Here is a 26,075-nt window from a genome sequence, read left to right as displayed (position 1 = left end):
TAAGGAAGAATAACGATACCACACCAGAGGGCTGGTGGGTAATTAGCACACCTCACCAGTGGCAAGGGCCCACTGGTGAGTAGAATGGTCAGACAGGCTAGGTTCGGCAACAGAGAGACAGTATCAGTACAGAAATCGGAAGGCAGAAGAGTAATCTGTAATCAGGCAAGGGGTTCAGCAACTTTTAGGCAGATAGGCAAAAGTACAGAATCAGTAAGCTAGAGCAAAGTCAGAGTATAGCCAGAGTCAAACACAGGTCATCAGTAATAATACAATCAATGAGCTAACTATAGATAGATGTATATCGCAAACACTGCATATACATCTATCCCAGCAGGAACCTAACTAGGTCTGAGCGCTAACACGTAAGTATTCACGACAGCAGACAGAGAATGAATGGCAAACGAAGGCTTATGAGGAAGAGGGAGACACTCAGCCACTCCCACCTCGGATTTCCTCCAATCCGAGCGGCGAGAGTCATCCCCGACGTCAGCCGACCGGCAGGTCAGCTGACGCGCCTTCTGTTAGCATAAAGGTCCTGTCTCCGCGCGAGACAGACCCCCTGTGAGCCGCAGACAAAACCGTTCCCGGCGTACTAGACGGAACGGAGAACACTTGAGAGCCAGGGAGGGAGGCGGCTGCAGACACCCCCTGCGTGTCAGCAGCCGCCGATTCACAGATTATTACATTCATCAAATGGATGATATTGCCATGCAATGGTTCCTTGACAATATCTACTTACTATGGATTGGCCTTTCTGCAGCTTATTCTGTTTCCAGTGAAAAGGGGTGGCAAATGAGATAGTATTAAAGGAGAACTGTAGTGAGAGGTATATGTAGGCTGCCATATTGATTTCCTTTTAAGTAATACTAGTTGCCTGGCAGCCCTGCTGAGTTATTTGCCTACAGTAGTGTGAATCACACCAGAAACAAGCATGCAGCTAATCTTGTCAGACCTGTCAAAAATGTCAGAAACACCTGATCTGCTTCATGCTGGTTCAAGGTCTAGGGCAAAAAGTATTAGAGGCAGAGGTTCAGCAGGGCAGCCAGGCAACTGGTATTGCTTAAAAGGAAATAAATATGGCACCCTCCATATACCTCTCACTACAGTTCTCCTTTAAACAGATATATGCAACCTGGAAATTGCCTACTCAAATGCATCAGCTCCTGCATTTGATTAACTTCCAAGCTGCATAAAGCTTGCATCAACTTGTAATTATTAGCATCTTATCGACCACTCCCACTGGCCTTCTGGTGAAATATTCTGTTTAGTACTACAATACAGTACACAGGACCAATCAACTATTCAAAATCTGAACGATTTCAAAGGATTATAATACAGTATGTCCCTCCCTATTGGATGCTCACCTTGAATGAAGACTGGTATCTCCTTACTCTGTTTTTTAACACTGTTGTTAAAAGACATCACTTCACAAGAATAATTCCCAGAATCCTTCAGGTGAACAGACTGAACTGCATGCTGATGTGACATGCCAAATCCCTGAACATTCCTTCCATTTCTGTAGAAAGCAAACTGCAGTGCTTTTTCCTCTCTGAGTAAACTTAGATTTGTGGCACATGTCAGGATGACCCGATCTCCTCCTATTGCTGGACTCAAAGTGACTTTTATTTCTGGGTCTGAGAATAACTCTGTAGATCAGTAAAATGCAAGCATTAATAAGTTACAGATTATGTATGATCTGTACACACGCAAATACACATACCATTTTAAAATGATCATATAAAACTTTTTGCCACCAATCCCAAGAGTCTGACTGCCATATGTGCTCCACACATTGAAAACCTTTTTTATTACACTGAAGAAAGGAAGTCCGCACTAATAGAGAAACAATGTGATTTGGCTCCATAAACAATATTTACGAAATAGCACCAAGTAGCTGCACTGAAAGAAGCACCATTGGTAATGCAAAAAGATCACAATGGATGGTCCAGAGACTTTCCAGATCCTCCTTGAACCCACCGCTGCTGCCCACTGTGCCCAGAACCCTTTTTTTCTTCGTAGCCATACTCCCAACCATGTACAATTGCATCCCTACTGCTCATGTGCACGTACTGGCAGCACATGTTCAGAAGAACAAAGCTGCTTACTCATGGAGGAAAAGGCTGTACGTCAGTGGATTTTTTCTATTAGGCATGCTCTGACCGTACTTGCACATGCCCAGTATGAATGCGATTTTACACAGAGTATGGTTGTGAGAGCTTATTCAACAAGCCTGTGATGGATACATTCACAGAAACACAGCACTGGAATAGTGGGCACCAGGAGGCTCTGCAAAGCCTCTGGACTATTCAGAGGCTTCCCACTCCTGAGGCATATACCAAATTTTATTTTTTTAAATCCCTTCAGGTACATTTAAAGTGGAATATAACCCTGCATTTCAACTTTGCTCTAAACCATTATTTACAGTATATTATATGTAACCAGCATTTTTTTTTTACTAGACCAGCATTGGAAGGGTTACACACAGAGCTTTAAAGTTCTGTGTAGAGAAATGCAGATGCATCCGAAGGTTTAGATAGATACATTTAAGTAGACACAATGTAACAAGTGTGGAATGTGACTCACTCTCTCTCTGTGTCCGGGAGCTCCTGCACAGTCAGAGTGTGTCACATTCCACACTTGTTACATTGTGTTTACTTACATGTATCTATCTAAACTTCGGATGCGTCTGCATTTCTCTCCATGGAACTTTAAAGCTGTGTGTGTAAACCTTCCAATGCTGGTCTAGTAAAAAAAAAATGCTGGTTGCATATAATATGCTGTAAATAATGTTTTAGAGCAAAGTTGAAATGCAGGGTTATATTCTGCTTTAAAAAAAGACAGTAGATTAACTAATTAATTGTTTCTAAACAGTATTTATATTGTTTGATTTAATGCGATATACATAATTTGTAATCAGGAGCTACTTTTAAACTTTCAATGAAAGTATTTTGAACATACACTTACAGTGTCATCTTTGAGAGGTAAGTCTCCTCCCCCCCACACACACTCCTCTTTTTTAAACTGTTTTTCATTAATGTTATACTTTTGCCACCTCTGTGTACCTATTTTTCCCTTATTGCTTTTAATAAAATACTTGACTTTTTTATTTTGAATTTATTTTAAATTTAGTTACATGGTTATATATTATTAGATCATAAAAATAACCCCTTTATCCATTTACCTGGGAGGGGATTGATACCTGCGGTTCCCTTATTATGAAGGTGGGCTCTCAAATCCATCATAAGTCCTCCATTCCTGGGCTTACCCTATATGTTTCCTCCCACCACCACCACCACCACCACAAGTGTCGGCTGAGGCATTTATCCTTAACTTTTGAAAAGAGACATGTACAAAAGGCACAGGGGTAGCCCTCCCAATGTTATGAGATGGGTATTATTTGTAAATTGTACTTTTATGACACTTGGTTATTGGTAGTTGTCCTTTAAGCACACTATCAGTTTGTAATTTTATTAGTCAACCAAAGACTTGAATATTGTTGAAATGACCAAGCTAACAACATGCTTCTTAACAATTTTTCTTTGTGGAAAAAAACTGTAGAAAAAAATGACCATCTCTTTACTCTGTCACTGAGGCCCATCTTCCACAGCCATGCATAAATTGTTCCACCAGTTACAGTACCTTGGACAGATATGTACGTTTCATCTGTATGACGGATATACATGCCAAGATGAAACACTTCTTTTGTACACGTATACTTCCCATCCTTCTTCACATCTACATTGTTAATGTGGAACTCATCATCATAGCCCCAGTCTTGGATAATGGCACCATCTTTGTAGAATATGGTTTGTCCTATATCATATCCAGGATAATGACGACATCTTAAGGATAGGTCATCTCCCTCATGAACATAGTGAGGAGCCTGTAGGATAACCCAGCCTGAAAATAAAAACAAATAGTTGGGCATCTTACAAACCTATTTCAGTTGAGGGTACAGGGAGGTAATCAGAGACATTTTATTGAAAGTCAAACAGATGAAAAAGTTAAAGGAATACTATCAATACCTAAGTGCTCTAAAATGACAATGTACAAATAATGTCTTAGTAGATGTGTAAACATTTTCCTACTTTTCATGTTAAATATCTAATCATCTAATAAAAAGATGTAATTTATTGAGTGTAGGATTTAGCTATATTGGGACAAATCAATTGCAGAAGGGGTGTCTGCTTCAATGCACAGCCAGTGTTGCATATCAGAATACAGAGTATTTTTCTCTGAAAGCAAAAACAGTATGAAAAGCTATGACAATTACAAATGTTCATAACAAGTTTCCTCTGCTCTCTTCAGACACTTCAGTCAGAAACACAGGACACAGAAGCTGCAGCTGTTGGGAGCTTTCTTTCTCTCTCACACACACAGAGTTACACACAGGGTTAAGCGATCAAGTGTGAGGGGAAATTCCTCTCCCCTCATGGCTCATTCTGCCTCAGTTTTGGCGTCAGTAAAGTTTGAAAGTATTTTGATAACGGTAAACAAAGAGGTTGCCAGTGAAATGTATACACCAGTACTTAGCAGCACTTCCCAAATAATTCCTATGTCAATTGAAAAAAATATGTAAATCGATAGTGTTCCTTTAACCAACACTGATGTTGGTCTAATTCAATGCCTTATCTTAAAACTATTTTTTTTTTAAATTTACCAAATATTTCCTGTTTACAGTTATCACCATACTCAACCACCATATTTTAAATTTTCACTGGTGTGCTATAACAAACCCAATTTAAAGGCAATACACTGGCTGGACAAAAACAATGAATTTAAAATAAACCTGTAACTTAGAAATAAGACAAAATAAGATTGTTACATTGGGAGAGGAAAGCCTTTGGATCCTTTTGTGGCTTCCCTGTCTCCATCTGCCATCCCAATCCAGCACTGCCAGCCCTGAAAAAGCAGTCAAAATAATATTAACCTTTGCTTGCCTGTGCAAGGGCACTGGCAGCTTTCCACTCGGGCTCCATCAGAAATAGCCGAGCCTGATCTGGTCTGCTCTACAGCGCAGATGCTCGTGCCTGTGATTGGGCTCAGCTATTTCTGACGGGGCCCAAGGGGAAGCTGATACTGTGCCTGCATGACAAGTGCAGATAAAGGGATTTTCGGGAGAGCCAGCGCTGGATTTCCTCTGGTGAGGAGGACGGGGAAGCCTCTTTAGGATCCAGAGCCTTCCCCCTCTTGAGGTAATTCCTCAAGGCTTTCCTTCAGGTACACTTTAAAAAGCTAGTAATATTATTTAGTGTGATTATTGTTTTATAAAGAGAATCTAGTACAGGACAGAATGTAATAGTAAATAAATATGGCAGGGGGGGGGGGGGGATCCCTATCTATGACAGACTAAACAGCTGAAAAAAACAACTGAACAATAGAAATTACATTTCACAATGATGTAAGTTTGCGACCTCACCATCACTAACTTCCAGTCTGAGTGAGTCACTTCTACCGGTAGTTGAGGTCCAACAATGATAATCTCCGCTGTCTCCCTTTTTTGCAGACGGGATTGTAGACATCCTTCTTGTCTGTACCCAGTTACCATCTCTGTACCAGTAATAGGCCAGTGTTTCTTTTGCAATCATCTCCACGTTGCAAGTCATAGTTATAGACTCTTGTTGAAATATTTTGTTGATGTTAGGTGAGAAGGTCACCACAGGTCTTGTTGTAGCTCCTACACAACAGTCACAAATTAGGAAACCCCAAAACCTTTAAAGGGAGTTTCATGGCTTTTGCATAACATAACCATACTAGTCGTGGAATTTGTAACTCATATATTATCAGTGTAATTTCATTAATAGATACGGCATCTGAAAACACCCAAACCAGATGCAAGCGTATAGCTCTACTTTAAATTAGGCCTTGCCCCCTAAAAATCTGTTACATTTAGAGGTGTTTGGACCTCTTGGAATCCCCAGATAACGTTTTTTTTAAACATTAAAAATACTCCTGTAAGGATTAGAACATAAGACATTTTTTTAAAATGTTATATACATAACAATAACCTAGCATGAATCCCAATCCATATTTGATTTTTTTTGTGAAGCACTTTTTTGAGTCATAGGATAAAAATGACAGCCAGGGCACTTTGGTACAGTGAGGTCTCATTACAGATAAGTTTAAAGTAGACCTCCAAGCAGACCACAATCATATCAGGTTGTTCAACCAGCACTTCCTTGACTCTATTCACTACCAACTCCCTGTGGTCGTTAACTCACCAAAGACAATTGGATCGCTATGGCAATGGTCAGTTTTGCTCATGGGGTCCCATAATCGAAACTGACCATTGTCATAATGGTCCAACATTTTTGGTAGGTTAGTAATAGGTTCAAGGATGCACTGTACGTACAGCCTGACACTAAATAGAAGACACTCATTCTACGTGATTCAAGTGCATCTGATATCTGATATTCATGAACTTTTAGTTTTTATAAGGGATGGTCGGAAATGCCCATTTCCAATTTTCCGATTTCTTTTTCTCTGCTTTTCTGTTTTCTGATTTCTGTTTTTTTCAGTTATTTTGATTTCTTATTTTCGAGGAGTAATTTATTAGTAATTTTTTGCTCCAGAGCAGCCTTTTTCAACCTTTTTACCCTGGAGGAACCCTGAAAATATCTTTTAGATCTCAAGGAACCCCTGCAAACTATTTTTTGAACTTGAGGAACCCCTGCATTTATTTTGCAGGAGGCATGGTCTTAAAAATAGATAAGGTCGTTTATTTCACTACTCCCTATAACGTGTAACTTATTATACTGTCTCCTAGTGCTTTTTTTTATTTAATGTACTCATTATTATTCTGCCCCCCAATTTAGTGTTTTTTTTTACAGTACCCGCATTACAATGTGCTCTGTTATACTTCCCCCACGATGGGAGAAAATGGCAAGGAACTCCTCCAGAGTACTCAAGTACTGGTTGAGAAAGCCAGCTCCAGAGAATACATAAAATGGAAAAAACATTTTAGAAAAATGGAAATTGGAGAAAATGGAAATTAGAAAAACAGACTTGTGATTGGTCTTCAATTAAAATTTTACAGAAAAATTCTGCATCCTCTGATTATTCCAATACTTACTGTGTTGCGGTAAATTGGATTTTCGCAGAATTCCGATTTCTGTTTTCTGATTGCCGATTTTCTGTTTTCCAATGTTCCAATTTCCAATTTTCCAGTATTCAAGGAGTATTTTATTAGTAATTGTTTGCATCAGAGAATGCAAAAAATGAAAAAAAAATGAAAATGGTAATCGGAAAAATGGAGATCGGGAAAACAGATGGGAGAAAATGGCAAGGAACTCCTCCAGAGTACTCAAGTACTGGTTGAGAAAGCCAGCTCCAGAGAATACATAAAATGGAAAAAAAATATCAGAAAAATGGAAATTGGAGAAAATGGAAATTAGAAAAACAGACTTGTGATTGGTCTACAATTAAAATTTTGCAGAAAAATTCTGCATCCTCTGATTATTCCAATACTTCAGAGTTCTGTGATTAGGCTAAAATTACTGAGATGTGGTAAAAAGGATTTCCACGGAATTCCGATTTATGATTTCCGTTTTCCAAATACCGATCAAAAAATGCGGATTTCTGATCTGAAATGAGAAAAATTTAAATTCTGCAGAATCTGAATAAGTATCCCTAGTTTGTATCGTAAAGGATACATCCGAGCAAAGAAAACAAAAGGAGCTGCTTACCTGGAGCTTCCTACAGCCCCTGGCAGCTTATCTGTCCCTCGCCACGGCTTTGGTGTCCCCAGATCGCCTCTGTTTCAGATGCCGACCTCGCCAGATTGGCATCTACTGCGCCTGCGCGAGCACCCGCCCATGCTGATTGCAATCATGCTCACGTAGCCGGGAGCGTTCTGTGCAGGCGTAGAAGTACTGTGTCCAGGCTACGTGAGCGTGATTGTAAGTGGCGTGGGCGTGCACTTGTGCAGGCTCAGTAGATGTCGACCTGGCGAGGTCAGCATCTGCAACGGAAGGGATCAGGGGACACTGGACCTGTGGCAAGGACAGATAGGCTGGAGGAAGCCCCGGGTAAGTAGATTTTTTTTATTTATTTTTTTGCTCTGATGTATTCCTTAGGAGACTTTATGTTTGGGCATTCTCATATTGAGAGTTTGTGTTGTACATGATTTGTGGGAAGTGCATAAGCCACGGTAATAAATCTGAGTAGTTTGTACACTTGTTTGATAATTGCTTTTGATGACAGGCAAATACAGATTGTATACAGCTTTTCCTCTCTTAAGAAAGCTTTTGGGGTTTTGCTTTGTGGAATAGTTGTATAGACACCACAATAACATACCTGTGGTAGAAAAGGTAATTTCTCAGCAGTAAGACTCCCTTGCAGGGTCTGTTTTTCCCCAGCATTGCTGTCTCGGTGACAGCAATGCTGGGGAAAAACAAAGTGCGAAGTACCACGTGCAAACACATGCAAAGTGCCATGTGCAAAGTGCCATGTGCAACGTGCCAAGTGCAAAGTGCCATGTGCAAACACGTGCAAAGTGCCACGTGCAAAGTTGCTTTGCACGTGGCACTTTGCACATGTTTGCACGTGGCACTTTGCACTTTGCATGTTTTTGCACGTGTTTGCACTTTGCACATGTTTGCACGTGTTTGCACTTTGCACGTGTTTGCACTTTGCACGTGTTTGCACTTTGCACGTGTTTTCACTTTGTACGTGGCACTTTGAACGTGTTTGCACGTGTTTGCACTTTGCAAGTGTTTGCACTTTGCACGTGGCACTTTGCACATGTTTGCACGTGTTTTCACTTTGCACGTGTTTGCACTTTGCACGTGACACTTTGCCCTTTGCAATTGTTTACACGTGTTTGCACTTTGCACGTGTTTGTACTTTGCACATGGCACTTTGCACTTTGCATGTGTTTGCACGTGTTTGCATGTGTTTGCACTTTGCATGAGTTTGCACGTGTTTGCACTTTGCATGTGTTTGCACTTTGCATGTGGCACTTTGCACGTGTTTGCAGTTTACACGTGTTTGCACTTTGCACATGTTTGCACTTTGCATGTGTTTGCACGTGTTTGCACTTTGCATGTGTTTGCACTTTGCACGTGGCACTTTGCACATGTTTGCACTTTGCATGTGGCACTTTGCACGTGTTTGCACTTTGCACGTGTTTGCACTTTGCATGTGTTTGCATGTGTTTGCACTTTGCACGTGGCCCTTCGCATGTGTTTGCACTTTGCAGGTGGCACTTTGCGCGTGTTTGCACGTGGCACTTTGCACGTGTTTGCACGTGGCACTTTGCACGTGGCAGGCAAAGTACACACACACAAACACATAGCAGCTGCAGCAGCACTGCAGCACACACTCTAAATCTCACATTATGACACCAATAAAGCTAATGAATGATTTAACTATAGTGTAGTGATAGTGAAGGGGTTAATCATTGAACAGCTTATCACTGTGTACAACCCTTGGCCCAGCAGTACTGCAGCACACACTCTGTCACACTATGAGACATCAATCAAGCTAATTAACGATTTAACTATAGAGTAGTGATAGTAGTGAAGGGGTTAATCAATGAACAGCTTTAGGTTTATAACTGTGTACAACCCTTTGTAGGGCACCAGCACTTGAGCATGTCTCTCAGTGTGCATTCAGCAAGCCAGGACGATCTGTCTCATCATGGCAGCCCTCCTTATTATACAGGGGGGCTGTCCAGTGTTCCTTTTTGAGATTGGGTGCCAGGGCTTAGGCTGGGAGGCCTCTGATTGTCTCAATGAGGTCAGGTGGTGCCGGCCAGGGTTCCCCTCTGTGATTGGTTGCTAGGGCTTCTGCTGAGAGCCCTCTGATTGGCTCCAGGACGTCATCACTTTAGTTACAGTATTTCGGATCCGGATATCCGCGGATATCCGGATTATTCGCCCAACTATCTGCAGATAGCTATCCGGATTTGGGCCCAACTATCTGGAATACGGATTCGGTCGGATAGGCCTAAAAAGTTCGGATATCGGGGTTACCTAGATATCCGGAATACGGATGAGCACCACTGATATTGACATAGATCTGTACATGAGTCCTGAAAGAGGGACAAATGAGGAAGAAAGAGGGACAGAGGGATTGGGTTCCCAAAGAAAGACTGTCCCTCCAAAAGAGGGACACTTGGGAGCTATGACCAGTCCTGCACTTCATGGTAAGTTTTCCAGGACAGGTTTGATTGACAGGGCCACCACCCACTTAAGAGAGCTTTACCAGAAGGGCCAAGACCGACAGGCAGACATTGTTGGATAGAGACAATTGCTGCTGACCTCACTGCAGAGCTGGAAGCAAGTGATCTGGATCAAGAAGAGAAGCAGCTGAGATTAGAAGGAGCCTTATGGAGCTGGTGATGAAAATAAACCTTTTTCCCCTACAGGTGAATTGTGCCTAAAGATGAATGTACGTTTACATTACAGATGCTTGGCAATCCTGTCTACCAGTGATGTTTTAGCTTACGTTACGTTTGATGCTTTGCATCCCTGACTACCAGTGATATTTTAGCTTAGGATATGATGTAATGCAGCCTTCTCCCCAAGAGCACTCTGGGAGATCATGTAATAGTCAAAAGGAATATTTTTTTCTAAGTCACAGGAAACTGCTGTTCATTAGGGCTATAAAAAATTAAGCCCTTCCTATACTGTATTTGCTCTTCTAATGTGGCTGTTACTGCGAGAATGTAGAATATGTTAGGTTAATTTGGTTAAAGAAAACATGACTGATATGGTACATCGTGTACCTAGCATAACACAACTAGGAAAACATTTACAGGTATGTCTGGAATTAAGCATTTACAATACACACAATTGATCCTTACCTGAGACTGAGAGTCCCAATATAGATGCTGAAAAAAATACAAAGAAAAAAATATGAATGTCACATCTGCTCATTAATCTAAAAGTAGATAGAGACAGGAGGAAATATCCTGAATTTTGATCCATGTGCTATTACCTGCCTCAATGTTCTCTGTGATTTGATTAACAAAAGCTTGGGTGCACATGACATATAATGTTTATTCCCTTCTCTCCGCAGAAAGCAATTAGTGAATGTTTGCTCATTTCCAACACTGTGTGCAACCACAATTGCATTTGGTACTCAGGAGTTCTTCTATGCTTGATTGATGATCCTCTAAAGGTGCCAATACATTCCTTGATATTACAGCCCGATCGTCCATCCGTTTCAATGATTTTATTGAATTGGAAGACATTTAATACTGCAACATGGCCACCCGATCGATCTTTTGATTGATTCCTGCACAAAATCGGGTGGATTGTGGTATCAGCGTTCAATATGGTGACGACCGACGGAGTTCGGGCTGTGTCCCCCCAACTGCCTATGTCCCCCTGTGCCTGTGTGCAGTGTTAAAGTCTCACCTCTCTCTGCTGGCGCATCTTGCCATGAGAGCCTGTTACGCATGACACTGGCACATGCTGTGACATCACTATGGGCCGAGTCACGTGGTACAGGTGCTCACTGTGGCACTGAACTCTGGAGGAGGCCAGTAGATGCGCGGGCAGAGAGGTGAGACTTTTCATTAAGCACAGCATGGGGGGAGCATTCATACTTAAATCTATTGGAAATTGGTGTGCAGTGCATGGCCAAGCAATAGATCCGGTTCTGATCAGATTCGATCACAGGAGGATCTATCTAATAGCTGATCTACTCATACATTGAGTGATGTATAGCCAGCTTAACCACTTGAGAACCGCAGTCTTAAATCCTCCTAAAACCACGCCATTTTTAACAAAATAGGCCACTGCAGCTTTAAGGGTTCGGTGCAGGGCCGCACAACTCGGCACACAAGTTATTCCCCCCCCCCCCCCTTTTCTCCCCACCAACATAGCTCTCTGTTGGTGGGGTCTGATCAGTCCCCCAATGTTTATTTTTAAATAAATATTTAAATGTTTATTTTTAAATAAATGTAGTCATTTTATTTATTTTTTTATAGCTCCCCCTGCCAGAATCAGCGTGATCAGCTGTCATAGGCTTTGGCCTATGACAGTGGATCACTTTCGTGCCTGCCAGGGGGACAGCCGTGTCACACGCTGCTGTAGATCACAGCACTATACACTGTTAACCTCCTTGGCGGTTATCCCGAGCTAGAGTCGGGGCAGAAAACCGCAGCTAAGAGCGGTGATCCCTCCCTCTGCTCGGGGCAGCCGCCGGAGGCTGAATGCAGAGCAATGCGCACAGTGGGAGCGTTTCTACATACCTCCCGGGGATCCCGACGTCAGCTGGCATTCTTCTTCCTCTCCTCCGGGGCTCTGCTTCCTGCGGGTGAGATCGCCAGCTGTCATCATGACGACAGCCGGCAATTACACTTTAGAGTTGCAGTGCCACCCGGAGGATGGAGGCCTAACTGCAGCGCTGGAGCCAGGGAGGTGAGTGATTGCTGGGCTGCTGTAGATCTCCCTGGCAGCATGATTTTTTCCAGGCTTTAGGGTCTGAAAGGGTGCAAAAAAATTGCACCGTTTTTAGACCCTAAAATCCTGAAAGAATCAGAACGCCAAGGGAGTTAATAGACGGCAGCTTCGCCGTCTAACAGTCTCCGAGTGGGAGGCTGAAGGCTGAGCGGAGCTCCATCATTCAAGCAGGGATGCTTGCGCGATCCCCTGCAATCTCCATTCCAGGTCATTCACACCAATCAGCGTGGAGTGGTCCTGGGGCTGCCGCGCTGGTGAAACTCCTCCCACAAATTATGTCAGGACCATGGTTCTGACATCACACTGTGGGAACTATGTTGCATTGTGGGAAATACAGTGGTGTGAAAAACTATTTGCCCCCTTCCTGATTTCTTATTCTTTTGCATGTTTGTCACACTTAAATGTTTCTGCTCATCAAAAACCGTTAACTATTAGTCAAAGATAACATAATTGAACACAAAATGCAGTTTTAAATGATGGTTTTTATTATTTAGTGAGAAAAAAAAACTCAAAACCTACATGGCCCTGTGTGAAAAAGAAATTGCCCCCTGAACCTAATAACTGGTTGGGCCACCCTTAGCAGCAATAACTGCAATCAAGCGTTTGCGATAACTTGCAACAAGTCTTTTACAGCGCTCTGGAGGAATTTTGGCCCACTCATCTTTGCAGAATTGTTGTAATTCAGCTTTATTTGAGGGTTTTGTAGCATGAACCGCCTTTTTAAGGTCATGCCACAACATCTCAATAGGATTCAGGTCAGGACTTTCACTATGCCACTCCAAAGTCTTCATTTTATTTTTCTTCAGCCATTCAGAGGTGGATTTGCTGGTGTGTTTTGGGTCATTGTCCTGCTGCAGCACCCAAGATCGCTTCAGCTTGAGTTGACGAACGAATGGCCGGACAGTCTCCTTCAGGATTTTTTGGTAGACAGTAGAATTTATGGTTCCATCTATCACAGCAAGCCTTCCAGGTCCTGAAGCAGCAAAACAACCCCAGACCATCACACTACCACCACCATATTTTACTGTTGGTATGATGTTCTTTTGCTGAAATGCTGTGTTACTTTTACGCCATATGTAATGGGACACTCACCTTCCAAAAAGTTCAACTTTTGTCTCGTCGGTCCACAAGGTATTTTCCAAAAAGTCTTGGCAATCATTGAGATGTTTTTTAGCAAAATTGAGATGAGTCTTAATGTTCTTTTTGCTTAAAAGTGGTTTGCGCCTTGGATATCTGCCATGCAGACCGTTTTTGCCCAGTCTCTTTCTTATGGTGGAGTCGTGAACACTGACCTTAATTGAGGCAAGTGAGGCCTGCAGCTCTTTAGATGTTGTCCTGGGGTCTTTTGCGGCCTCTCGGATGAGTTTTCTCCGCGCTCTTGGGGTAATTTTGGTCGGCTGGCCACTCCTGGGAAGGTTCTTCACTGTTCCATGTTTTTGCCATTTGTGGATAATGGCTCTCACTGTGGTTCGCTGGAGTCCCAAAGCTTTAGAAATGGCTTTATAACCTTTACCAGACTGATAGATCTCAATTACAGTACTTTTGTTCTCATTTGTTCCTGAATTTCTTTGGATCTTGGCATGATGTCTAGCTTTTGAGGTGCTTTTGGTCTACTTCTCTGTGTCAGATATCTCCTATTTAAGTGATTTCTTGATTGAAAAAGGTGTGGCAGTAATCAGGCCTGGGGCTGACTAAAGAAACTGAACTCAGGTGTGAAAAACCACAGTTAAGTTATTTTTTAACAAGGGGGGCAATCACTTTTTCACACAGGGCCATGTAGGTTTTGAGGTTTTTTTTCACTAAATAATAAAAACCATCATTTAAAACTGCATTTTGTGTTCAATTATGTTATCTTTCTTTTTATGAGGGGTGGAGCGCGACGTGATGACGTAGGGGGCGTGTCTTGGAGCCCCTCCCGGTCTATGAGTCTCGCTGGAAGAAAGTATGCTCGCTAAGGAAGGGAGACTTCTGACCCTCTGCTAATACGAGGGATGACGGGCCGAAGCAAGCGAAAGGTGACTCAGGACAACATATCGGAGAAACAAAGGACCCCACAGCGATCTGTAAAAGACTTGCTGATTAAACCCTCAGTGGGTGCTACAACTGGGGATATGGCGGAGAAACACGTGCAAGCAGCGGTACCAGCGGTATCGGCGGTACCAGCAACGCCACCGCATACTTCGCACACTTCAACTAAGAAGCAGGGGAGCCTGGACGAGATATGGAGGCATCTAAAGAATCTGCCAACTAAGCAAGATATGGCGGAACAGACGGAAAAAGATACTCCAGGCGACAAAAGCAGAGATAGAAATGCTCCGGGTGAACCTGCAGGAGGCGAATGATGAGATTGGACGGTTGAAAGCTGATATGAATGGGATGTGGATAAAAATAAAGGAGTTGGCTAAAGGTAAAGAACAGCAGGCGGCCTACAATAGCGCGCTGCAATATCAATTGGAGGATATTCAAAACAGAGCCAGGCGCAACAATATAAGAGTTCGGGGCCTGCCAGAAACTGTGAAGCCTGAGGACCTGACGCAGACGGTGATTAATCTCTTCAATAAAGTGCTGGGCAGACCGGCCGATCAACTGATTAAGTTGGAAAGATGTCACAGGGCGCTCAGACAGCAACCAAAATCGTCAGAGCCACCGAGAGATGTTATATGCCACATACATCATTACCAAGAAAAAGAGGCTATAATGGAGACGGCAAGAAAACAGGGAAAGATTGATTATGAAGACAATGAGATCCAATTATACCAGGACTTGACGATGAGTACATTACAGCAGAGAAGGGCCTTACGACCGATCTTGCAAGTTATGAGGGCAGAGGGGACCCCATATAGATGGGGATTCCCTTTCAGCCTGATCATCAGGAAGAATGAACAGACTTTTGCCCTAAGATTTCCATCTGATCTACCTGATTTGTTTTGCTTCCTGGGAATTGACCCGATTTTTTTTTTCTCTCTTCCTCTCTTCATGCGGATTTATGAAGTAGGAACCCCTTCGTCCCTTAGGATAGGAAAGAGGAGAGGATTGGACCGGGGGGTGGGCTAGGCCCCCCTAGTTAGGACGGAACTTCACCTTACAGGGTAGTGTTACCAACATATAGGGGACATAAATTGTGGACCCCAGAAGGGAATTTTGACCCAACAAGCCCTTTGTAAGGCCTGTGTGGATTTGATCCACAAAAAATAAAGATGAAAGGATTAGAGAGCGTGGAGAGTGAGAGGGATGGTGAGAGGGAAGTGAAAGGGATGAATGAACAAAAAAATTGGATGTTGTGGATGGGTTTGGAAGTTGTGTGGGGAGGTCCGTGCGTTGGGGGGTGGAGGGGGAGGGAGGGAGACGGATGAATCATCTTAAGTGTATGTCCCTGAACGCTCGTGGCCTTAATATCCCGGAGAAAAGGATAAGTCTTATGAGAGACTTACATGAACAGCGAATACAGGTTGCATTTATCCAGGAAACCCATTTTAGGGGACCATCACACCCCAAATTAACAAATTGGAGATTTCCCCAGGCCTTTTATAGCAGTGTGGGGGATGCAAAGAGAAAAGGGGTGGCAATTATCATTTCAAAAGAGGTAGTTTCTGAAAATCTTAACATATATCAAGACCCTAATGGTAGATTTCTATTAGTGAAAGGAACATTTAACGCACATAAACTCACATTGGGAGCTGTGTATGCACCTAATAGTAAACAAATTGGATTTTTAGAGCAGCTCATACGTGAGCTGGAGGGATTTGCAGAAGGGTCGGTGATACTGGGGGGGGGGGATTTTAATCTTAAGCTTGACCCTCAGATAGATAGTTCCACTGGAAAGGCGTTCCTCCCATATAAGGCGATTAAGAAGGGAGAGGGTCTCCTACAGAGGAACCAACTCCTCGACATATGGCGTGTACAACATCCCACTGTTAGGGATTACACTTATTACTCTCCCCCTCATGGGTCCTACTCCCGGATAGATATGTTTTTGGTGTCACACAATCTGCTGTCAATACCGATTAATACAAAAATTGGAGTGATAGCGAATTCGGATCATGCACCAATTTATATGGAGGTAGGATTAAGAGATATCGGCCTTAAACCTTGCAATTGGAGATTAAATACTTCCATTATTCAAAGAGAGGAAGTAAAGAAAAGGATAGAGGAGAATGTTAAGAGTTATTTCGAACTTAACGACATGGGAGAAGTCCCCCATGTGACAGTATGGGAGGCGCATAAATGTGTCATTAGGGGGATACTTATACAGGAAGGGAGTAGGTTGAAGAAAGAAAGGGAAAGAGAGAAAGCTGAATTATTAAGCAATATTGCCCGCTTAGAAAGACAACATAAGATTTCACTGGATAGAGACGTGTTGGGGGAACTGACAGCGGAGAGGGAGAAATTAAGAAATCTCTTGATCACAAGAGCAAAATACATAGGGCAAAGGTGCAGAAGAATGTTTTATGAACATGGGAATAAAGGAGGGAAGTTATTGGCAAGAGCATTAAGAACCCAGCAAACTGCTAACTATGTTACTTATATATTGGATGCTGCATCTAGGAAGCATATGAGAAGAAGCGAATCTATAGCTCGAGTCTTTAAGGAATATTATGGTTCCCTATATGGACTTCCAGAAATTGAGACGCAAAAAGGAAGGGAACATAGGATCGAGAAAATTAAGAAATATATAGCCTCTTCAGGCTTACCAAGTATGTCAGTGGAAGATAGGGAAGGGCTAGATAGACCGATCACAATGGAAGAAATAAAACAGGCAATAGCACAAACGCCTTTGGGAAAATCTCCTGGACCGGATGGCTTTGGGATTGAGTACTATAGGCAGTTTAGTTATACTCTGGGACCATATTTGGTGAAGGCACTGTGTACTTTGGCGGAGAGAGGGGACAATAGGGGAAGACTGGGTAGAGATAGCTTGGAGTCTCATATTACAGTGATTCATAAAAAAAATAAAGATCCAGAAAATTGCACAAGCTATAGACCGATATCGTTATTAAATGTTGATCTGAAGCTGTTTGCAAGAATTCTTGCTAGACGTCTATCTCAGGTTGTCCCAGGCCTGATATATTACGATCAGACAGGATTTGTACCTGGAAGAGAGGCAAGGGACAACACTATTAGGACTTTGATCCTGATGAGATATGCAAGAGCCCGGCCCATCCCTGTCATGTGCCTCTCGACGGATGCCGAGAAGGCGTTTGACAGGGTGGACTGGGATTTCATCAAACAGACTTTAAAGCAAATTGGGCTGGGAGATAGGATGAGAGCATATTCGAGAACAACACAAAAAGGGCAAGCACCATCTACCAATCAATGTAGTTATACTATTAAGTTCTATAGAGTGTGCAGAAAGGAACTAATATATGATTAGACAAGAGAACAAGAACAGTAGTTCCCTAAATCACCGCACCACTCCAAACCAATAATCAATGATAATGATCTTTATTCACAAAAACAATAAAAACACCTAAAAACACACATATTGGCAGCCATGTACATATAAGTAATAAATAGTTAATGTGTAATACAAAAACAATAACAACCTCTAATAGATAACTCCACAATAAAATAAATAAAGATCAATGGGAGAAAACCATAAATTACGCCTCCCCAGTCTCATAGAAATAGCAACTATGACATATCACATCCTAATAGGTAGAGGTATCAGCCAACAATAAATGGTGCAGAAAGTGCTATAGTGCAAACAATACAAAGAAACTGCAAGAATCTGAACAGTGAATGAAAATAGAAGAAAAAATATATATAAAGTGCGATGTGCAAGTCAGACTGGCGTGCAAACGTCAGAAGGGTGCAAGATAAGGTGTGTCGTGCAAAGGGATAAACGCATCCCACCATGAAGTAGAGCTGAGACCTACCGCAAAGATCTTAGTGGAGAAAGAGGGTCATGGCGTCCAAAACCGCCGTCGCGATTCGCCGCTATCCAAATACAGCAGCTTCCACTGGGCTTAAAATTCAAATGGCGTCCTCGGCAAATTAAATAGGTGAACCTGAGCGGGCAGGGGGGCGTGCCTATCGATACGTCATGTGCGCGGCCGCGCACAACAGGGAAGCGTCAGCGGCGCTTGACAGCGCCACCTCACTTCCCTTCCCTGCCTCTAAGGGTTCTGGGAAATGTAGTTTGCCGGGGTGAAAATGTGAACCTAGATCAGGTAAACACGGCTAAAGAAGCCGAAGTAAATATAGAATGAGGAAAGACTCAGAGATAGATAAAGGCACAATCTATATATAAACATTCAAACATGTTAGTAATGTTAAATATGTACTTTCCCATTTTCAATCAGATACATCAACAAATTAGAACAATGTCGCCACCATGTGGTCAACTATTAAAGTTAACAAAAGGGGAAGCTAATTAAAGCAAGAACCATAGTAGACATTTTCCCACAATCTTGTGGGCAATTACAAAAAGCCAATAAAATCAGGAAGGGGTCACAAGGGTCAGGAACAGTCCATTTATAGGAGAAGACGGTATGTTGTACATTCTGATGCTTGTCACTGCGCTGTGTATTCAGCAAAGTCCCATATAGACAACTGAAAATAAATATCAAAAAGTTATCATCAAAAAATTACAATCATCTCTGGAACCACATATGTATAACCATCAAGTTGACACAAAATCACGTCAAGCCACACCAAACGATTGGAAACAGATCACAGCAGATGTAACAAAATATGCTATTGAGGAATACTCACCAATCCTTTGATAAAACAATATTATTAAAGACATCAAATTACATCAAGACCACAGGGGCCTGAATCAAAAGAAACCGCCACAAATGTGGTAACACACATTAGGAGGACTACTCACAAATCCTCTACTCAGACAACAATACAGAGGCCATGAGTGAGATATCAAACACATGTACTCCCCATGCACAAGCAGGTGACACAAACAACATAAGGGACAAGGGGAAGGAAGAGGGCCCCCCCACCATGGGTCCCCCTCCCCCCACACAAAAACATCAATTGGCACTCAGTGTAAAAATCCCACAAAAGAGAAGTCCTCATTTAGACCCACCGGTGATCTGGACCCCAGGTCATAAATCCATTTGGTTTCCTGTCTCAGTAGGGAGGCCACCACATTACCGCCCCTAGAAGACAAAATGACACGTTTTAGGCCACAAACAGTCCATCCCACAGTAGAGCCCGCATGGACTCTTAATGCATGGTCCGCAACCGATGTCAACATTTTCCCCTCTGCAGCATCTCTCTCAGCCAAACGAATGGTCGAGAGGTGCTTTTGTATCCTAGTCTTAAGTTTGTTCTTGGTTTGTCCAACATAAAACAAATTACAGGGACACCTAAGCAAATACACCACTGCCTCCGTTTGGCAGTTTATAAATTCTCTAACTTGGTGCATTTTGTTGGTCCTCGGGCTGCAAACCTCTCTTGTAGGTATCATGAGCGGGCAGATGCTACAGCGGCCACAGGGATAACTGCCTGTTACTCCATGACCTCTGTTGGGAGACCTCTGAAAGTGGCTCCTACACAAACGGTCTTTTAAATTAGGAGCCCTCTTAGCTGTTAAAGACGGCCTGTCTGTGATATAGTTCTTTAAAACTGGGTCTGTATGCAGGATGGGCCAATGTTTTGATAACACTGCCCGCAGATCACTCCAGTGGGTGTTAAATGGAGTACATATTCTCACCACATTGTCAGTTTTTCTTTTTTTACCATACAATAAGGACTCCCTTGTGGAATGCAATGCTCTCTGATAGGCCTTCTTAACTATACCTTTGGGATATCCCCGCTGCAAAAATCTCGTCTCCAATTCAGTAGCCTGCCGTCTGAACTCCTGATCGTCTGAACAATTCCTTCGCAGTCGTAAAAATTGACCCGTCGGGATGTTGTTTTTAAGTTGTGAGGTATGAAAGGAACCATAATGGAGTAAACTATTTACAGCAGTTGATTTTCGAAATAAAGTGCTCCCAATCTGTCCGGTTTCTGTAAAATAAAGATGTAAATCTAAAAAATCAACTGAATCTTTTGAGTAGTGTGAAGTCAACACAATGTTCTTATCATTGTTTCCCAATCTAGAAACAAATTCTCTCGCCAGGACTTCAGGGCCCTCCCACAAAATCAGTATGTCATCTATAAAACGGTACCACCCCAACAAATGGGGGTGGTACCGTTCCAGGGTAGGACCCCAGACCATCTCTCTCTCCCACCACCCCAAAAATAAATTGGCTATGGCAGGAGCACACTTGGCGCCCATAGACACACCATGCGTCTGTAAGTAAAATTGACCATCAAATGTAAAAAAGTTGTGGGACAATATGAAACCCAAAAGGTCAATCAAGAACATATTGAACTCCACCCTACCTGTAGTTGTCATAGATAGAAAATATTGCACAGCCCGACAAGCGTCCTCATGCTGGATGTTTGTGTAGAGCGATTCTACGTCCAATGTAATGAACAAGGTACCTGAGGGAACAGAGACGTGATTCAATTTTGTAATCAGATCTAGAGAGTCACGTATATATGAGTCCAATGTTATTACATGTTCCTGGAGAAAAAAGTCAATGAAGCTACAACTTTTTTCAATGAGACTTCCAATACCCGAGACTATTGGACGGCCCGGGGGATGGTTCAAATCTTTATGCACCTTAGGTAGCAAATAAAAAGTTGGTATCACCGGTTCATTTGTAGTCAAAAACAATCTCTCTTTTTGGGAGATGATCCCCTTCTCCTTTGCCTCATCTAAAAGTAGGTTCAACATATTTTTATAAACGCCTGTTGGATTGCCAGGTAAGCGTCTATAGTATTTTTTATTATTGAGCTGTCTCATAACCTCCTCAATATAATCCTGTATTGGCCATAAAACAACATTACCCCCCTTGTCCGCCTCCCTGATAATGAAATCATCCCTCTGGGTAAGCTCCTTAATAGCTTGATTTTCCTCCTTACTCAGGTTATATACCTGTGGTAGCTGTAAATTCATATGTTCAATATCCTGTACAACCAAATCAAAAAATATTTTTATAGGAGGGAAGAGCGACAAATTAGGCAAAAAGGTTGAGCGTGGTCTGAACCTACCTCTTGATGTACTAGTATTATCACTCGATGATGCACCACTTTCATTTTCATTTAGTAGGTCCATTAGATCTATAAGGACCTGTCTATCATTGGAATCAAGCAGGTCAATGGCCTGTTGTGTTCTTGTATCGACTTCCCCCACCTCACGATGATACATTCGTTTAAGTGCCAATCTCCGACAAAACAGATAAAGATCTTTCACCACCTCAAAAATGTCCATATTTCTCGTAGGCGAAAAATTGAGGCCTTTTTGTAACACACCTATTTGTGCAGAAGTCAGTTGGTATTGGGTTAAGTTGATAATCTGTAGCTTATTAGTCTCCTCCCCTATTCTGGACTCACATGTAACTTCCTCCTCTTGTTGGTGATGTCCCCGGGGCTGTTTATCCCTCTTTCTCTTAAAAGCGAGGCCGCCCCTTCTGCCTCGCTTTCTGTGTCCAAAAAATCTGTACTAGACTCCGAGATGGGCGTATATTGTGGGATATCTGGTGTAATGATCCCACTCGGATTTCCTTTCCTGGGTTGCTTGGGTTTTCTCGGTCGTCTAGGGTAATCATATCCCTGACCCCTCCTGTTTCCACGGTGTTTCCACCGGAAAGCCTTGCCAGAAGTATAGTCATTTCTATCACGCAATAGTTTATTCTTCTTGCCCTCAATAGTATTTTTTTCCACCTGTTGAACATCCTTACTCAATTGGTTGAGGAAGGGCTGAACAAACCTGACACTGTCAAATCTATTCAGTTGGGTTAATAATCTATTAATCTTTTCTTTCAATTTGGGCAGTAATTCTTTATCATGTTTAAGTAACATGTCTATAATAATAATAGAACATTTTCCAAGACCCAATTCCCAGTCTTGTTTTTCCTGTTCATTAACCTCCCAAGAGGGGAATATCTGAACTCTTAGACCTCTGGGAAAGATACCTTCCCTTTTATAATTCTCAAGACTATGTGCATTCCACCAAAGTCTCACATACTCGGCATGGGCACTCTTGATGTCACTACAAAGTTTCCTGAAATCCGGAGGATATCTCAAATCCTCCCTACCACTATTACCACCGAAAATTTCCTCCAGTTGGGAATTCCAACCCCTCTCCAAGCGGTTCAATGCTTCCATAGTTGATTCAGGGCGACAACAAAGGCCACTTCATTAATGAATGAAAGAACAGAAACAAAAAGATGAGCCAATCATGGGATGTGCTGTAGCCCTGAAAAAGACCAAAAGACGGTCACAATGCAAATTCGAGAACAACACAAAAAGGGCAAGCACCATCTACCAATCAATGTAGTTATACTATTAAGTTCTATAGAGTGTGCAGAAAGGAACTAATATATGATTAGACAAGAGAACAAGAACAGTAGTTCCCTAAATCACCGCACCACTCCAAACCAATAATCAATGATAATGATCTTTATTCACAAAAACAATAAAAACACCTAAAAACACACATATTGGCAGCCATGTACATATAAGTAATAAATAGTTAATGTGTAATACAAAAACAATAACAACCTCTAATAGATAACTCCACAATAAAATAAATAAAGATCAATGGGAGAAAACCATAAATTACGCCTCCCCAGTCTCATAGAAATAGCAACTATGACATATCACATCCTAATAGGTAGAGGTATCAGCCAACAATAAATGGTGCAGAAAGTGCTATAGTGCAAACAATACAAAGAAACTGCAAGAATCTGAACAGTGAATGAAAATAGAAGAAAAAAAAAAAAAAAAGAAGAAAAAAAAAAAAAAAAAAAAAAAAAATTGGGTCTTGGAAAATGTTCTATTATTATTATAGACATGTTACTTAAACATGATAAAGAATTACTGCCCAAATTGAAAGAAAAGATTAATAGATTATTAACCCAACTGAATAGATTTGACAGTGTCAGGTTTGTTCAGCCCTTCCTCAACCAATTGAGTAAGGATGTTCAACAGGTGGAAAAAAATACTATTGAGGGCAAGAAGAATAAACTATTGCGTGATAGAAATGACTATACTTCTGGCAAGGCTTTCCGGTGGAAACACCGTGGAAACAGGAGGGGTCAGGGATATGATTACCCTAGACGACCGAGAAAACCCAAGCAACCCAGGAAAGGAAATCCGAGTGGGATCATTACACCAGATATCCCACAATATACGCCCATCTCGGAGTCTAGTACAGATTTTTTGGACACAGAAAGCGAGGCAGAAGGGGCGGCCTCGCTTTTAAGAGAAAGAGGGATAAACAGCCCCGGGGACATCACCAACAAGAGGAGGAAGTTACATGTGAGTCCAGAATAGGGGAGGAGACTAATAAGCTACAGATTATCAACTTAACCCAATACCAACTGACTTCTGCACAAATAGGTGTGTTACAAAAAGGCCTCAATTTTTCGCCTACGAGAAATATGGACATTTTTGAGGTGGTGAAAGATCTTTATCTGTTTTGTCGGAGATTGGCACTTAAACGAATGTATCATCGTGAGGTGGGGGAAGTCGATACAAGAACACAACAGGCCATTGACCTGCTTGATTCCAATGATAGACAGGTCCTTATAGATCTAATGGACCTACTAAATGAAAATGAAAGTGGTGCATCATCGAGTGATAATACTAGTACATCAAGAGGTAGGTTCAGACCACGCTCAACCTTTTTGCCTAATTTGTCGCTCTTCCCTCCTATAAAAATATTTTTTGATTTGGTTGTACAGGATATTGAACATATGAATTTACAGCTACCACAGGTATATAACCTGAGTAAGGAGGAAAATCAAGCTATTAAGGAGCTTACCCAGAGGGATGATTTCATTATCAGGGAGGCGGACAAGGGGGGTAATGTTGTTTTATGGCCAATACAGGATTATATTGAGGAGGTTATGAGACAGCTCAATAATAAAAAATACTATAGACGCTTACCTGGCAATCCAACAGGCGTTTATAAAAATATGTTGAACCTACTTTTAGATGAGGCAAAGGAGAAGGGGATCATCTCCCAAAAAGAGAGATTGTTTTTGACTACAAATGAACCGGTGATACCAACTTTTTATTTGCTACCTAAGGTGCATAAAGATTTGAACCATCCCCCGGGCCGTCCAATAGTCTCGGGTATTGGAAGTCTCATTGAAAAAAGTTGTAGCTTCATTGACTTTTTTCTCCAGGAACATGTAATAACATTGGACTCATATATACGTGACTCTCTAGATCTGATTACAAAATTGAATCACGTCTCTGTTCCCTCAGGTACCTTGTTCATTACATTGGACGTAGAATCGCTCTACACAAACATCCAGCATGAGGACGCTTGTCGGGCTGTGCAATATTTTCTATCTATGACAACTACAGGTAGGGTGGAGTTCAATATGTTCTTGATTGACCTTTTGGGTTTCATATTGTCCCACAACTTTTTTACATTTGATGGTCAATTTTACTTACAGACGCATGGTGTGTCTATGGGCGCCAAGTGTGCTCCTGCCATAGCCAATTTATTTTTGGGGTGGTGGGAGAGAGAGATGGTCTGGGGTCCTACCCTGGAACGGTACCACCCCCATTTGTTGGGGTGGTACCGTTTTATAGATGACATACTGATTTTGTGGGAGGGCCCTGAAGTCCTGGCGAGAGAATTTGTTTCTAGATTGGGAAACAATGATAAGAACATTGTGTTGACTTCACACTACTCAAAAGATTCAGTTGATTTTTTAGATTTACATCTTTATTTTACAGAAACCGGACAGATTGGGAGCACTTTATTTCGAAAATCAACTGCTGTAAATAGTTTACTCCATTATGGTTCCTTTCATACCTCACAACTTAAAAACAACATCCCGACGGGTCAATTTTTACGACTGCGAAGGAATTGTTCAGACGATCAGGAGTTCAGACGGCAGGCTACTGAATTGGAGACGAGATTTTTGCAGCGGGGATATCCCAAAGGTATAGTTAAGAAGGCCTATCAGAGAGCATTGCATTCCACAAGGGAGTCCTTATTGTATGGTAAAAAAAGAAAAACTGACAATGTGGTGAGAATATGTACTCCATTTAACACCCACTGGAGTGATCTGCGGGCAGTGTTATCAAAACATTGGCCCATCCTGCATACAGACCCAGTTTTAAAGAACTATATCACAGACAGGCCGTCTTTAACAGCTAAGAGGGCTCCTAATTTAAAAGACCATTTGTGTAGGAGCCACTTTCAGAGGTCTCCCAACAGAGGTCATGGAGTAACAGGCAGTTATCCCTGTGGCCGCTGTAGCATCTGCCCGCTCATGATACCTACAAGAGAGGTTTGCAGCCCGAGGACCAACAAAATGCACCAAGTTAGAGAATTTATAAACTGCCAAACGGAGGCAGTGGTGTATTTGCTTAGGTGTCCCTGTAATTTGTTTTATGTTGGACAAACCAAGAACAAACTTAAGACTAGGATACAAAAGCACCTCTCGACCATTCGTTTGGCTGAGAGAGATGCTGCAGAGGGGAAAATGTTGACATCGGTTGCGGACCATGCATTAAGAGTCCATGCGGGCTCTACTGTGGGATGGACTGTTTGTGGCCTAAAACGTGTCATTTTGTCTTCTAGGGGCGGTAATGTGGTGGCCTCCCTACTGAGACAGGAAACCAAAT

The 26,075-nt window shown here is 42.1% G+C and overlaps 1 protein-coding gene across 1 annotated transcript in view; it reads right to left on the bottom strand.

Moving 5' to 3' along the window:
• LOC137533562 (Fc receptor-like protein 5) overlaps positions 1–14,593 on the bottom strand; it is a 29,674-nt gene extending 15,081 nt beyond the window's left edge. The window contains exons 1-7 of the mRNA XM_068254928.1: positions 14,559–14,593; positions 10,811–10,837; positions 9,978–10,036; positions 7,841–7,963; positions 5,423–5,680; positions 3,643–3,903; positions 1,368–1,649 (exon numbers count right to left, since the gene is read on the bottom strand). Coding sequence (XP_068111029.1) covers positions 1,368–1,649; positions 3,643–3,903; positions 5,423–5,680; positions 7,841–7,963; positions 9,978–10,036; positions 10,811–10,837; positions 14,559–14,593 — 1,045 coding nt within the window. The remainder of the gene's footprint in view (positions 1–1,367; positions 1,650–3,642; positions 3,904–5,422; positions 5,681–7,840; positions 7,964–9,977; positions 10,037–10,810; positions 10,838–14,558) is intronic.
• Between the last annotated feature and the right edge of the window lie 11,482 nt (positions 14,594–26,075).

This window comes from Hyperolius riggenbachi, chromosome 9 (assembly GCF_040937935.1).
Source record: "Hyperolius riggenbachi isolate aHypRig1 chromosome 9, aHypRig1.pri, whole genome shotgun sequence".
In the NCBI taxonomy this organism is placed as follows: Eukaryota; Metazoa; Chordata; class Amphibia; order Anura; family Hyperoliidae; genus Hyperolius; species Hyperolius riggenbachi.
Note: the sequence above shows the minus strand (reverse complement) of the source record. Positions and strands in the feature narration are given on the sequence as shown.